Source organism: Biomphalaria glabrata, chromosome 15 (assembly GCF_947242115.1).
Source record: "Biomphalaria glabrata chromosome 15, xgBioGlab47.1, whole genome shotgun sequence".
NCBI classification, from domain to species: domain Eukaryota; kingdom Metazoa; phylum Mollusca; class Gastropoda; family Planorbidae; genus Biomphalaria; species Biomphalaria glabrata.
This window is the reverse complement of record NC_074725.1, coordinates 2,911,011-2,927,963: the sequence shown is the minus strand read 5'-3', so window position 1 is coordinate 2,927,963 and position 16,953 is coordinate 2,911,011. Positions and strand designations below refer to the sequence as shown.

Below are 16,953 nucleotides of genomic sequence, written 5' to 3'. Positions count from 1 at the left end.
CTCTATTACAATGGAGGGACACTGCTAGAATAAAGGTCTCTCTATTACAATGGAGGGACACTGCTAGAATAAAGGTCTCTCTATTACAATGGAGGGACACTGCTAGAATAAAAGTCTCTCTATTACAATGGAGGGACACTGCTAGAATAAAGGTCTCTCTATTACAATGGTGGGACACTGCTAGAATAAAGGTCTCTCTATTACAATGGAGGGACACTGCTAGAATAAAGGTCTCTCTATTACAATGGAGGGACACTGCTAGAATAAAGGTCTCTCTATTACAATGGAGGGACACTGCTAGAATAAAGGTCTCTCTATTACAATGGAGGGACACTGCTAGAATAAAGGTCTCTCTATTACAATGGAGGGACACTGCTAGAATAAAGGTCTCTCTATTACAATGGAGGGACACTGTCAGTGGAATCAATCAAGATGTTTATTATCGGTGAGAGAAAGTCAAACGCCCAACCTTTTTTTCGGCCCCCAGTGGCTATATAAATTTCCGCCCTATACGTCACTGGGCGCATCACATCCAAAAAAAAAAAAAAAAAGTTTAGTCTAACGGAACCGAGTCTCTGCGGCGACGTTTGATGGAGCCGGATAGCAACGCGTGACTTTCGTGTTAAAGGCCCGAAATGGCCCGCAGGTCGTAGTTTAGGCATCACTGCTTTAGATCATCACGGTGCTCTATAATCTTCATTATTCTCAAAACATCCGCTCTTACTTCTCCACAAAGGGCTGCGTCAAATCAGTATAGCTCCTCCTTCGTGGTCGAAGATGAGCACATTTCTCATTTCCTATAGACTCGAAGATCACTGTCAAGTCCAATCCTCGCTTTAAAAAGCCGGCAACATACGTGGCACGGGTGGGTTAAGTCAGTTGCAGATAGGCCTGCTTCTTCTCTCAGATTATTTGTTGGTTTGGCGCTCTTTCATGCTGGCCACTCTTCTTGCTTCAAATCTCGAGACTCCGAGACTCACAGCTTCACGCTACGAGGAGCGATCGAGGGCTAGTGCTTCCCAGCCGTGAATGTCGATATCGCATTCCTTGAGTTAGTTCAATCTGTTAAAATAAAGACCGCTGTACAATCAAGAAGAGCTCTGCCTAAAAAAAAACATACAATGTAAACACTACAATCTACACATTAGGTCGAGTTAATATCCCTGCCAGAGGCTATAACAAATCAACCCTCCCCCCCCCCCCAAAAAAAAAAAAAAAAACTTTCTCGTATCAATAACTAAACCAAATGTTTATATAAGAGGCCACACTATCGTAATATAGCTATAATGGGCCACACTATTTCGTAACATAACTATAATGGGCCACACTATATCGTAACATAACTATAATGGGCAACACTATATCGTAATATAGCTAAAATGGGCCACACTATATCGTAATATAGCTATAACTATAATGTCAACGTTTTTTAGTTAGTCAAACATTATAAAAGATTCATAATATTATTTGTTTTGGGAGTACATCAGTCTTGTTTGAACAATGAACGCAAGAAATTCCCCTCAAAGAATCTTATCAAGAACAGCGCATCTGTGTAGAACCTTTATGATCGAACACATACTACGCCTACTCATTTAACACATACAGAGTAGATGAAACTGACAATGTAAACAAGGTATTAGAATAAGTCCCCCCTCCTCCTAGGCTCCCCACCGACACATTCTGAACACAATAAAACAAAAAAAGGTACAAGTCCCTACCTCGTCGACATGGTTCATTGATCTCAGTCATTTGTGGCCTCTTTTAATCTTTGACTACACCATACTCTAGCCCAGGGGTTCTCAACCTGTGGATCGCGACCCCTTTGGGGGTCGCCTAAGACCATCGGAAATTTGATTTTTGGGGGGCTATTTTTATCGGAAGTTTTTTAGATATATATTTTTTGTGTGTCTGTAACGTGTAACATGCGTATTTGTACTACAGTCGATATACATTTATAATTTAAATGCAGTAGGATTGGAAAATTATTCAGATTATAGTATTATTAAATAAATTACGAAACGATCGTCAAGTATTAAATTCTGCCAAGTCACTGGTTTTCCTGGCTAGCTCAGGCAACCCATTCCATGCTCTAATAGCACTAGGGAAGAAGGAGTATTTGTACAAATTTGTCCTAGCATATGGGACGAGGAATGTGCCTTTATCTTTGTGTCTTTCAGAGTATTTTATATATATATATATATAATTGTTATTCGAAAATATTAATTGCGGACCACATCTTCGTTGTTGCAGAATACTTTTTTTCATCAACTGAAATTACAGTCCATGAAATGCGTCGTAACGCCATTGCGGGATGAAACATTTCTATGGAGAAGCTTTAATGAGTCTAACCACATCGTGAAGAAAGTTGAACACTAGCTAAATCACATTTACATAAGCCAATGAACGAAAAAAAAAATTATGGTTGGGAGTCGCCGCCTAGTGGAAAATTGTTTTAGGGGGGTCGCGGAGCTAAAAAAGGTTGAGAACCGCTGCTCTAGCCAGTCCTCTATTCAGAGTCACAGATGAAAATCTCGTGGAGGCACTTTAGAAGTGGTTTTATTTAAATTGACTATCTACTTATATCACATACCTTAAAGTAAGTATATTTATTTTTATGCTCAGTAAATACACATTCTTTTTATAGTAAATACTGGCTGTTTTGTATTCATAATATCGCTCAATATCAAACTCTATTATGTAAGCTTTTTTTTAGCTTCCCAGAATTTGAATATTACAATTTTTAAACGTATCACTTTGCTTTCCTCCACCCAGCACCCCTCTACCAAACGCCAAACCTTACTATTTATATTTGTATAGCCCCCTCCCCCCCCCTTTTTTTTTCCCGAACGCTTCCAAATAAGTGTATTTTTATTAGCTGTCTGCTTCTTAGAGCTTGCTCGCTTCTGATTGTGGAAAAGAATTGATTGATTGCTAGGCTTTGGGTTTCTGGGACTGGTGTGCAGGAGAGGGGCTGTTCCTGATAGCAGATAGACATTCCATGTTGACTTTGGGATCATGGCGGATAGCTGAGTCTGGATTTCATGTTTTCATTTAACTGTGTGTATGTTGACATCGAGGTGTTGCTGGGTTTTCGTGCTAGGTCAGAGTTCGACGTTACACGAATGTATAAGATAGAATTAGTGGATATCGTCTTAGGTGTCATGCATATAAAAACTGGCTATTGTCTTATCTTATCTTATATAGTACAGACGTTACTTCAAAAAAGAAGTTGATTACGTCCTACGTGTCATGCATCTAGTCATGCATGTTAACCAATGACTTAAATTCTGTCAAGTCCATGGTTTTCTTGGCTGGCTTAGGCAACCCATTCCATACTCTAATAGCACTAGAGAAGAAGGAGCATTATACAAATTTGTCCTAGCATATGGAACAAAGAATGTGCCTTTTTGAGGCGATGTCGTCACCACTTCACACCTCATTGGTTTGGTAACTACAACAATTTTTTTTTTCGAATGAAGGTCACGTGGGCGGAAGACCATTTACTTCTGCAGTCTTATTAGGATAAAATCCAGCCATATTGTTTATTTTATAGCTACATATCATATTTCTGAGAAACAAATAGCAACTTTTGTCAGTAGCGTCAAAATAATTATGTACAAAATTAAATATCACGCATTTAGTTGGCGCGAAAATAAAATACAAGCAAAACAGCAGACTTGACCCAATTTACATTCAAGCAAAAGAAAAACAACCTATACAGAAATATTTCATGAATGTTAACAAATACAGACATTACGTATTTTCCATGACCGGATTTCGATTTGATAAGGCCCTAAGCCTTTTTTTTTTCGATGTAGGGCCCTTGAATTCAACATAGGTAATTTTTTCCTTTGCTCAATCTTTAAAATGATTGAACATATTACTAGAGCCATTTTTGAGTGCCCCCAAAGATGTGTGGGAGGGGGCTGTCTTAAACTGTAGCTTACACAGCATATAGGTAACTTAAGCACTGATATTTTCTTATATACAATCTATTACCCAGTTCACTAAAAGATCATCGAAGTGTGCACTTAGAATCTTTTTTCTAAAACCTTCTTTAGGCCCGTGCGCATTCGAGCGTAGCAAGACATTTATTCATAAAGAACTTTTAAGCTCGTCCAGCACATCGGACTTGTTTCTGCTTCGCCTGGTTTTAATTATGTCATAATTAAAAAAAAAGTGTAGATCTACTCGCTGTTGGTATGTAGGCCCTATGTTTATTAATCTGTTTACAATCTTAAGTGTGACCTGCAAGACCTTCTGACCTCCTGTCAGTGAATGTGTGGCTGTGTTTGTATGTGTGTGTAAGGATGGAACGGCGCTCGCGTCTATATATCGCGCTATTAAACTTTCCCATTTCAAAACATTGGGTACAGACTACGTTGTATGTGGCTATAAGACGCTACAGGTGTCTTGGTAATGTGTGGGGGTGTGGGGGGACTTCTTATCATTCACATCCAAATTAACTATGCCTCTTGTTTGAATCAATTAGTGGTAGAAAAAGAGGAGATAAACATTGCAATATTGAGAGAGATGTCAGAAATGGAATGGTCTACTTCCTTTATTCAATATAAGCTTTGTTCTTTTTTAAAAAGTAGTTTTTATATTTTGACTGTTTTTAAGTTTTCTGTATAGTCGTTCAATTTTTAAAATACTTTGTTAGTTGGCGTATCAACATCTTTAGTTTTGGTTTGAAAGCTCCTTCATACATGAACACTATTACGCCCTAGTCTAAAAGTCTAAACCTCCTGATAGCAGGGGAGACAAGCAGAACCATCGCGATGGACAGACAACACTGCAACACGCCCGACCTACCAGTGCCATGAGTTAATGACTTTTCAAAACGAAGATCGGACTCAACGGGTCTTCTTCGAGTTCATGGGAAATGAGGTTGTATTAATCTTCACCCTTGAAAGAGGAGATTTCTAAAGAAAATATTCATTCTAAATCAATAACAATTTAACATTTTCTATACTTTCAGATTTTCAAGTCACTTACGATTCAAGCAAGTTGACTTTATATATAAAGACTTACCTTAAAGTCAGAAGATTAAGGTGTGCAATATTGCACGTGACTGAGGAGACGATTACTATATCAGTACATTAACAATTATTCATTATTTAGTGATGGGTTTTTCACCGTTGGATATACTTTCTTGGATATGACTCTACACACTGGAAAACTTAGTATATGACAGATCAGTGTCGGAGATAACATGACGAGTCTTTGCAGTCATCAGTTCGATCGTTAAATCAGAAACCTGTAGATTATCTTAGATAAGATCACGTGACTGATTGGGCTGGAGCATGGAGTCAGAGCCCCTTAACCGCCAGCAATCGTTGAACTCCAGGAGCCACGGAGAATGGCTCCAGATACAGAAAACCACATTCACTAACTGGGTCAACGAAGGACTCCGGCCAAGAGGTATTACTGTGGAGGATGTCAGGACGGACTTTGCTGACGGCGTCAAGCTGGTAGCCCTGGTCGAGTCACTAACCAGACACAGGTAAGTCAGTATGACCAGGCAGGCTCACAGTAATGCTTAGATCAACAGACTAGTTGCTATACTAAGCTTTCTCTGTCTCTGTCTGTCACTATTTTTTATTCTTTAATTTAGGCATCATCTTATTTTGAGTTCTTGAAAATTGTTAATAGCACAGCTCGGCATTGCATTTGCTGCGGCCTCTCTATTACTTTTACACAGAGCAGCGGTTCTCAACCTTTTATGCTCGGGGACCCCTTTTTATCTCCAACTCTACCGTGACCCCCCCCTCGCACACACACACACACACACCAATAGAAGAATAGACTAAAACAATCCATGTTTTCGATGGTCTTAGTCGACCCCTGGCAAATCGTCATTCGACCCCCCAAGAGAGTCGCGACCCACAGGTTGAGAATCTCTGAGTCATAGAGCCTTCTAGAAGAAATGGTCATCACATAGGTCTATACTTTCCTATAAGATAAGACATCAGCCATCCTAGAAGCAAATATTTTCACACCTTGAACAACCTATATTAGAGGCCAATATGTCATTCCATTAGGATTTAAGCTTATTATCTACCTGTATGCAATTTTCAGAAAATAAAACAGAACAACTTAACATCGTCAACAAAAAAAACAAAACTGTCCAAGAGCTGTCCGATAGCGGTCCAATAAAGGTCCAATAGCCTACTTACTTAATATGCCACCAATTTCTTACATATTAAAAAACCAAAATAAACACAATTATCAACAATTCAGTCTTTATTAATTTAGTTTTGAGTGAAGATTTAACTCCACAGCCATATGTTTGTGCAGAGAATATGATACAGTGATAGAGTATGAGACAGTGACCATCTGTTTTTATATATAGTGTGAAACAGTGACCCTCTGTTTTTATATAGAGTATGAGACAGTGACCATCTGTTTTTATATAGAGTATGAGACAGTGACCATCTGTTTTTATATAGAGTATGAGACAGTGACTATCTGTTTTTATATAGAGTATGAGACAGTGACCATCTGTTTTTATATAGAGTATGAGACAGTGACCATCTGTTTTTATATAGAGTATGAAACAGTGCTATTCTTTTTTTATATAGAGTATGAAACAGTGCTATTCTGTTTTTATATAGAGTATGAAACAGTGCTATTCTGTTTTTATATAGAAAACGCGATTGAGCCATATTTGTGATCATAATAAATAAATGAGGATTCATAATGATTGATTACAAAAGAGACGCTATATGTTGTGAATAGCTTATTTATTCCATAGTTTGGTCATAATAATAATGTTGTTTTTTCTGCTGCAAAATATTAGCACATGTTGTGTTTGGAAAGAATTATAATTTAATTATTCTGTTTATATATTCCCAGAGTTCCAGGTCATGTCAGCGTCCCTAGCAACGGGATTCAAAAACTACAGAATATAACTATTGCCCTAGATGCTCTGACCAAAGATGGAGTCAAATTAGTAAATATAGGTAACCTGACATTATCATTTACTTTTGTCTTACAGTGTTGCACTACTTTTCGCCCTAATCACAACCTTCTTATTTACGACTACGCTAATATTGTAGTCCAATAGTTTTGAGTAAGAGTTGGCTGCCTGGTCTAGTGGTATGCTTTTTGGATTGTCCCGAGTTTGAACCTTGCCCGCTGCCATTTCCTGCTGACACGTAGGACTTTGTGCTAGGACATAATAATCCTTATCTGTAATGGAACATGTGAAAAAGTATAAAACAAATGACACATGAGTTATTGTAATTGTGTTTTTATGCTGTTCCTAAGATACTTATGTCATAGTTGCCCCAGGTTGTTTTCCTACAGTTGTAGTAGGGCCGGCCTTAGGCATAGGCAAAATAGGCAGCTGCTCAGGGCCTTAGATTGATGGGGGGCATTGCACCGGACTAAAAACATTGCGAAAGTTGTATCAAATCTCAACTATAGCAGAGCACTATAGGGCTCTACGTCTGCTAGTTCTTAGTCTCCATCACGACTCAAAGCTTATTGACAAAAGTTTAAATCTACTTTTAGAGTACTTATGTTAGACAGCTAGAAGACCCTTTGTTGTTTTTTATGAATTGAGTAATTATATTTTTTTTAATGTTTATTTTTATTTTGCTGATTTATTTAGAGCCACCAAATTCACTTTGCCTAGGGCTTCCAATTATCTAAGGCTGGCCCTTGATTGTAGAGAGGTCACCAGGCGTAGCCGGCGAGAACAAATTTTATGTATTAACACATTTACACGTCTGCCTTTTGTTACACTGAGACGTGTACTTAACACATTTACACGTCTGCCTTTTGTTACACTGAGACGTGTACTCAACACATTTACACGTCTGCATTTTGTTACACTGAGACGTGTACTTAACACATTTACACGTCTGCCTTTTGTTACACTGAGACGTGTACTTAACACATTTACACGTCTGCCTTTTGTTACACTGAGACGTGTACTTAACACATTTACACGTCTGCCTTTTGTTACACTGAGACGTGTACTTAACACATTTACACGTCTGCCTTTTGTTACACTGAGACGTGTACTTAACACATTGACACGTCTGCCTTTTGTTACACTAAGACATGTACTTAACACGATCAACCATTCCATCGCTACACAGTCTCAGCCTTTTATCCATGCAGTGATTCTCAATTTTTCTCAGCTGTAATGGGCAGAGTCTTTTCGTGTCCATAATCTATTCCAGCCTTGTAATCCAAACAATCCAGTGACAGACGACAGCGACAGGTGACAGGTGACAGTGAGAGAAGTAATCAGCATATTTAATTTCAAACAATTTACATAATTAGTCTTTACAACTGCAACATGTTACTCGCATTATAGGCATTTTAGGGCCCTACAAGGATTGGCCACTTTAGTCACATGACAAGTTATAAAGGAAATAGATCGTCTCTCGAGACGTAAAATGCCAGATACAGAGACGGCTTAGAATAGGGGTTCTCATCCTGTGGGTCGCGACCCCTTTGGGGGTCGATTTGACGATTTGCCAGAGGTCGCCTAAGACCATCGAAACAATGAATTGTTTTTTTGTCTATTTTTCTATTGCTGGGGGGGAGGGGGGGAGGGGGGAAAAGGTGGGGGGGGGTCGCGGCAAAGTGGGGAATAGTAAAAAGTGGTCGCCGAGCATAAAAGGTTGAGAACCGCTGGTGCCGCCTTAGAATAACTTTTAGTATCCATGATATGGATTAAAACCAATTTAAATTCATTATCCATTTCTAAGGTCAAAGTATACAACTGAACACACAAGGTTTTTATCCGTAGTTTTGATCACAGTATCTTAGTAGGTTCGATTTATCATATTAAATGTAAAAAAAACCAAAGAAATGATAATCGATTTTCGTAGGGACAAGAAGGAAAATGATATTGTTTCTGTAGCTGGAGAGACTATTGAAATTGTGCAAACCTTTAAATACCTTGGTACTATCCTAGACAATAAACTAAATTTTACTGATTATATCAGCAAAAAAGGGCAGCAAAGATTACGACTACTAAGAAAACTGTCCTCGTTTAATGTTAGCGAAAAGGCCTTGGCTATGTTTTATCACGCTCATATCTGCAATATTTTAAGTTTTAATATCACTGCCTGGTATGGCAATCTGAGCATTAAAAATAAAAATAAACTTAATAGAATCCTAAATGCTGCTGGCAAAATCATTGGCAAAAAACAAACCCCATTTGGGCAGTTGTTTGAGACAAACATCTATAAAAAAGCTAACAAGATCCTCGAAATAAAGAATCACCCTTTGTGTCAGGATTTTGTGATTTTACCATCACAAAAGAGATACAAGACACCGATAGCAAAGACAAACAGACACAAACACTCTTTTGTTCCCCTGGCAATCAAATCATTAAATAAGAACAATCTGGTATAAACTTTGTCACATGTAAATTATGAGTGAGTCTGGTGTGAATGTACACTTTGGTTTCTTATAGTTATAATGTTTTTTGTTTGGTGTAATGCACAAATTGTAAGACAAATTTCCTTACGGATAATAAAGATTATTATTATTATTATTATTATTATTATTATTATCTTTCTTATCTTATAAATGACAGACATTCATTCAAAAATGAACAGAACTACTGTTATACTGAACACACACACAGAGATAAAATATGCTTTTAAAAAGTCACCGTGCAGACTGTAGGCCTACTATGTGCTTTTCAGACGTCACTCGCCTTGAGGATGACTTTTCGAGTCTCTATCAATTAGTGCGATCTGATCGATTCATTGAAATAGTCATGAGATCACCCAAAGCAGCTAAGTTCATTTTCGACAGACGACAGTAGTGCTTCTTCCGTTTGTACTGCGCATGCGTGCACTTTTTTTTTTTTTGGCTTTGGATTGTGTAGACTCCATATTGATTTATTATTCAGCATTACACGAGATCTACACATAGAGTTCATTTTTATAAGTTTTTTCTATATTCGTTCGGGGACGGAGGTACAAAGGAAAGTTTAAGGGGGGGGGGAGAACAATACTATGATTGAGAACACCATGGTCGAACTGACTAAAGTGACCAGATATTTGGGGAGCGAAGGCGAGACTCGTGTCGGTCAAGGAACCTAAAAGGAACAGGATTAAATATTTTCCAGCAATATTTCAACATCTTAGAATTTACTACAATACAACTCGCGACATCCCAATTGTAAGACACAAACGCTGTAGTAACTATGTCATCGTAGGGTCCAATTGCTGTAGTAACTATGTCATCGTAGGGTCCAATTGCTGTAGTAACTATATCATCGTAAATCGTAGGGTCCAATTGCTGTAGTAACTATGTCATGGTAGGGTCCAATTGCTGTAGTAACTATGTCATCGTAGGGTCCAATTGATGTAGTAAATATGTCATGGTAGGGTCCAATTGCTGTAGTAAATATGTCATCGTAGGGTCCAATTGATGTAGTAAATATGTCATGGTAGGGTCCAATTGCTGTAGTAAATATGTCATCGTAGGGTCCAATTGATGTAGTAAATATGTCATCTTGGGGTCCAATAGCTGTGTAACAATGTCTCTAATCTCTTCTTTTGCGATGAGGTCTTTAAATGACTATAATCCAGGTACCAATAAACCTGTAGGTCCAGTCTAATGTCCATCTTTTTTGTTTTCTATGTTCTTGCAGACAGTAGCGACATCCATGAGTGCAACATGAAGCTGGTTCTGGCACTTATCTGGCAGCTGATTCTCAAGTACCAGGTCGGATTGTCCGGTCCGCAAAACAAGTCTTGGATTCTCAAATGGTTAAATGCTGTCATCCCTGAGTGCAACATCAAGAATTTTACCACTGACTGGAACAGTGGATTAGCTTTACAGTAGGTCACATTCATCATTAAAGTAGGTCACGTTCATCATAAGTTCTTCGGCTCGATGAGCTTTGAGAAATATACATACAGTTTTGTATTTTATATATGTATATAGGCCTTATCCCGAGAATGTCCAGTGCTAGTTTTCTCTTTTTTAAAATAAATCATTTCAGTATTAATTTTAAAAAATTCCTAAAAGCCAATATTATTAAAACTTCTTTTACAGTAAACAAAAAGTTAAGAGTGTCTTATACACTAGCAAATCTACACACAGAAAGTATAGAGGAGGTTACACATTTTCTATTGAGTAGTGTACATTTAAATTACCTATTTTATTTCACAATACACAGTCAACCGATATATAAGTAACAAATTAGTTTTATTTTATGGATAATCTCCCATTAACATCGTTTTATTAGTAGGATTAATTTATTATCGATTATTTCCCCTCCCCTGGACTTTCTTTAACTTTTTTTTTTTTCTGAAACGCTATATTTACATTTTCAGCGCACTTTTAGATTTCTGTAAACCTGGATTATCTCCCCAATGGAGAAACTTGGACAAAGAAAACAAGTGAGTGAAACAAGAGAATATCTGAATGCTTTTTCTAACTAGTAAGATATGTGCAGCGAACGATTATCTCCCCTTTTTTTCTAAAGCGTATATTGAAAATACAATTGATGTTGTCTAACACATTGCAACACTCGCACACAGTTATACATTCACAGTTACAAATGCATACACACATATACACAAGCACGAACACTTAGCCACTTGTGACGTAGTTTTTATTTTTCCTTCTACTTCGTCACAATACCTCTGACTTCTGACCTCATATTACATAATTACACATTTATACACTAAGACTAACACATCAACACGCATACACATTTACAAACAGAATTTCACACACAGACACACACACACACTAACTTCCTGACAAGCATACCGTCAATATTGACACATAATTACATACACAAACATACACACTGATACACATGCTGTCAGACAAACACTCACAATGCCATACCATCAATGTCGTACTGTCAATGTCACACTGTCAATGTCGTACTGTCAATGTCACACTGACAATTTTATATCGTCAATGTCACACTGACAATGTCATATCGTCAATGTCACACTGTCAATTTCATATAGTCAATGTCACACTGTCAATGCCATATACCGCTAATGCCACATTGCCTATGTGAAACCGACAATGTCATTGGTTAATGTCATAATTACAATCTCACACTGTCAATGTCATAACGTCAATGGCATACCATCAATATCATACAGTCAATGTCATACTGTCAATGTAATGAAGGAGCTCTTGACAAAATCTTACGACTTCCTGTTCTCTCCAGGGTAGACAACTGCAGGAGCGCCCTGAAGATGGCGCTGCAGAACTTTAACATTCCCATGATCTTGAGACCAGAAGACCTGGCCAGCCCTGACCTGGACGAAAAGTCCGCCATCACCTACCTCTCGTACTTCATCAAGGTCGGGGGCCCCGGATACGACGCCACGCTCCAGAGGGTGTCGGCACGCACCCAGCCGAAGTCTGTCACCAACTTCACTGTGAGTAATTCTTAAATTTAACACAGGCAGCTGGCAGAGTATAGAAGATATTTTAAAATATGGGGGTTTTAATAATTTCAAAGATTTTTTTTGCGACAACTAATCAACAAATTTAAAAATGTAGAACTAGCGCTAAGGTTGTGAGGCTCTAGCACCTCTGCCACAGAAGCACTTACTCACTTCGACGGTAGACGCTCAATGATGTGGTAATAATGTGGTTGGTAGACGCTCAATGATGTGGTTGGTAAACGCTCAATGATGTGGTAATATTGTGGTTGGTAAACGCTCAATGATGTGATAATGATGTGGTTGGTAAACGCTCAATGATGTGATAATGATGTGGTTGGTAAACGCTCAATGATGTGATAATGATGTGGTTGGTAAACGCTCAATGATGTGATAATGATGTGGTTGGTAAACGCTCAATGATGTGATAATGATGTGGTTGGTAAACGCTCAATGATGTGGTAATGATGTGGTTAGTAAACGCTCAATGGTGTGGTAATGATGTGGTTAGTAAACGCTCAATGATGTGATAATGATGTGGTTGGTAAACGCTCAATGATGTGGTAATGATGTGGTTGGTAAACGCTCAATGATGTGGAAAAGATGTGGTTGGTAAACGCTCAATGATGTGATAATGATGTGGTTGGTAAACGCTCAATGATGTGGTAATGATTTGTTTGTTAAACGCTCAATGATGTGGTAATGATGTGGTAGGTAAACGCTCAATGATGTGGAAAAGATGTGGTTGGTAAACGCTCAATGATGTGGTTATGTCAGTGCTAAAATTTTAATCAATTTTATTCTCATACAGGCAGTATGTAACCTTGGGAACATTCTCAAATCTTACCTATAACTTACAGACATTACTTCAAACGAGATTATAATTATGTCCTATGTGTATCCATGTGTTAATTAGTGACATAAACTCTGCTACGTCGTTGGTAATTCTTGCTGATTCAGGCAACCCATTTCATGCTCTAATGGCACTAGAGAAAAAGAGCACTTGTATGAATTCGTCCTAGCATATGGAATAAGAAAAGTTCCTTTATTTGTGTGTGTTTCGGAATATTTTATTAGTTTTTTTATTTTTGTATTTGTAAGTTATGGCTCAGTGACACTTAACAATCCCAACAAGGGACATCAACTTTAACAATCCAACCATTGACTCTTAAATTAAATCAACTATAAAATTTATAGAGCAATCGTTAGGGCCATTTTTGAGATCGTTGTCTAGGTTCCACCCTCCTCCAATAATGAAGTCGAAAAATTGAATAGAGGTATTGTAAAAAAGCTTCTGCTACATTAAATAGGCGCAGACGTCGCAGCGAAAACAAAACTCTCTACGAATTGTGAGAAGGGGTAAAAAAAAGGAGTCTACATTTCCGGTGCCCAGCATTCACTGTCAGCAGACTTGAAGGCATTCTTGGAATATCAATTTTATGTCAATATCAAATAAATTGCATTCTCTCTTCTTTCCCAACGCTCTTTACCCTCCCCCTCCCCCCCCCCCACCCCATTTTTTAAAATATCCGAAACAATGTTTAGCTGTAATTAAGGTCACCAAAAAAAGAATATCCGGGGAAGGGGGAGTGGGGGTGGAACAGATTTCATAGTCTTCCCATAACTCTCTATTCAACTCGATTTCTATTGGGCGTTTTTTTTCTTTTTCTTATGCGTCTTCACACTAGCTCTGACCTCATATTGCATAACCTCCCCCCCCCCCCCGCGTAACTCCCTCATTCAACCGCTTTACTCTGCAGTTTTAGAAGCGCCCTTCTTCCATTCAACCCCCCGCCTCCCCTACATGTTAGCTTAGCGGCAGCCCAAGTATTCGCTATTTAGTCAAGCGTATCACAGAAAATCATTCACGCTGTATCGATCTTCAAGATTAAGAATTGATCTCTTTGATTTTTTTTTTTTAGTAAGTATGCGGGCAGTACATTAGCCACGACTGGGGCTCTCAGTAAGAGTTTAGGTTTATTTGAAGTAATTAAACTGCACTGCTTTTAGATCATCAGTCTCTGGACCATCATAATAAAATATATATTTGACCAGTTTATAAGGACTCCTCGTAACAAGATGTGTACTAGACCAGATCTCTAACACTCTCATTACAAAATCTGTCTCTGTACCTTCATAATTAAATGTATCTTAGACCAGTTTATAAGGACTCCACATAACAAGATGTGTACTAGACCAGATTTCTAACACTCTCATTACAAAATCTGTCTCTGGACCTTCATAATTAAATGTATCTTAGACCATTTTATAAGGACTCCACATAACAAGATGTGTACTAGACCAGATTTCTAACACTCTTATTACAAAATCTGTCTCAGACTTTATTTTTTCAATCCCTCCTATCAAAATGTGTCTCAGTCAAGTTTTTTTTCAAGACCCTAACATCAAAATGTGTCACAGTCTACATTCCCTAGAACAGGGGTTCTCAACCTGTGGATCGCGACCCCTTTGGGGGTCGATTGACCATTTGCCAGGGGTCGCCTAAGACCATCGAAAATATGGATTGTTATTGTCTACCCTACAATTCTGTATTTGTGTATGGGGGGGGGGGGTCGCTGCAGAGTGGGGGATTGTAAAAAGGGGTCGCCGAGCTTAAAAGCTTGAGAACCGCTGCCCTAGAATATTATGTTGAGGCATTTCTCTCTTAGAAAATTGTTTATATTGGCGTGGAGATCTTTAGAAACCTTTATACATTAAAATAAAAAAAAAAAGAATCCGAAGAATGTAGAATATGGATAATTGTGATGACGCAAGAAGAAATGTGTAACTACCAAAATTATAATACGCATGGCTTTTCTGCGTCCAACGTGTCACAATAATTCGTCCATCGTAGTTCGATGATGACCACTTTGTCATCCAGGGGGCTGTGGCCCGGAATGTTCGGCTTCACACTGGGCAGGTTATTCCAGCTGGAGCTAGTGTAATTGGCCTTGCTTTTCTTCTCTGGCGTTTTTCTTCTGCCAGCGTTATTCTCTCTTCCTCATCAACCTGTGCGCCAGTTTTCACAGCGCGACGCCATGATACTGCCATGTGCCTGTCTCCCAGGTGGCTGGGTATATGCTGAACGCCTTCAGAGAAGCTTTGAGAGTGTCCCTGAAGCGCTTTCTTTGACCACCTTGCGAGCGCTTTCCTTCGCTTAGTTGGCAATACAAGAGTCGTCTAGGGATGCGGTGGTCTTCCATTCTGCAGACGTGTCCTGCCCATCGTAGCTGGGACTGCATTAGGATTGTGTGGATGCTTTGCAGACCCGCTCTTTGAAGGACTTCAGTATCTGGTACTTTGTCTTGCCATTTGACATTCAGTATTTTTCTTAGACATGTCATGTGGAAGTGGTTCAGTTTCTTTGCATGTTTTCTGTACACTGTCCACGTTTCTGAGGCATAGAGCAATGTAGGGAGGATGACAGCTCGATAGATCCCTAGTTTTGTGTTTGTGGAGATACCTCGTTTGTTCCAGACATTTTTAGACAGTCTGCCATAGGATGCACTGGCCTTGGCGATACGCAGGTCGATTTCATTATCAATCTTTTCGTTTCTGGAGAGTGCGCTGTCAAGATACGTGAATCTATCCACTGCGTTTATATCATGTCCATTTATCTTGATGCTTGGATCAGTGTAGGCTTTCCCAGGAGCAGGTAAATATAAGACTTCAGTCTTATTTGTGTTAATGGTAAGGCCAAAGTCTGAGCATGCTCTTGAGAAGTCACTGACGATGCTCTGCAGATCATTTTCAGAGCAGGCTTTAGGGCATAGTCGTCAGCAAATAGCAAGTCCCTGATTACTGCTGATTTTATTTTTGACTTTGCTTTCAGCCGCCTCGGGTTGCATAGGCCACCATCAAATCTGTATGTTATATTTATCCCACAATATATAGGTCGAAGATGGGTCTACGTATCCACATGAAACACTATTCTTAAAAAAAAAACAATGACATAATTATAGGTTAATAAAGAAACAAAATGTCGGATCCCAATTCTGTTGACAATATAAGTGTTAATGTATCTCTTAGAAAGTACAGCGTTGCTAAGCGACTGATGGCAGGAACCTTTTAAGACTTGGTTTTAGAAAGTATTTAATAACTTTAAAATTTCCCGTTAATTTATTGTTGTCAATGATTATTGACTTCTAATACTAATTTCATACTGGTAGACAATTAAACCGATGTAGGCGTATTATAGCTTAACTTATACAACTTAAAATAATTTGAATAACTTCTTTATGAACAAAACTAAATATAACTTTTATTACAATATAGACAAATTCAACTTGATATGAAATGAAATAAATGTAGTAGACTTAAATAAAAATATAAAATGGTATTTTGAACAAAATCTCACTACAAAAACACGTCTTTACACTCTGGCATTCTGGGAGTCGTCTGCCCTGCACAAGACATCTTACGACAGTGCCGCGTATCTTTCATCATTCACACTGCATAGCCACCAACCAATCGCTAACTTCCTGTCACCATCACCATAGAAACACACACATACACACTCCATAACATTCAGGACTAAAACAACTTGGTTGTG

General features: G+C 38.5%; 1 protein-coding gene across 8 annotated transcripts in view; it reads left to right on the top strand.

Moving 5' to 3' along the window:
- The window catches only part of LOC106073191 (filamin-A-like), a 64,578-nt gene that overhangs the window by 1,484 nt on the left and 46,141 nt on the right, over positions 1–16,953 (top strand). For 6 of the 8 annotated variants that reach the window (XR_008775006.1, XR_008775005.1, XR_008775002.1 and 3 more), the window contains exons 1-6: positions 2,967–3,100; positions 4,982–5,506; positions 6,859–6,965; positions 10,634–10,823; positions 11,322–11,387; positions 12,182–12,395. Coding sequence is in view for 3 of the 8 variants with exons in the window: in XM_056012306.1 (XP_055868281.1) it covers positions 5,307–5,506; positions 6,859–6,965; positions 10,634–10,823; positions 11,322–11,387; positions 12,182–12,395 (777 nt within the window). In the remaining 5 variants the exon portion in view is untranslated. Of the gene's footprint in view, positions 1–2,965; positions 3,101–4,981; positions 5,507–6,858; positions 6,966–10,633; positions 10,824–11,321; positions 11,388–12,181; positions 12,396–16,953 lie in introns of those variants that run through there. The other 2 variants (XM_056012308.1, XM_056012307.1) reach the window with 2 other exon arrangements.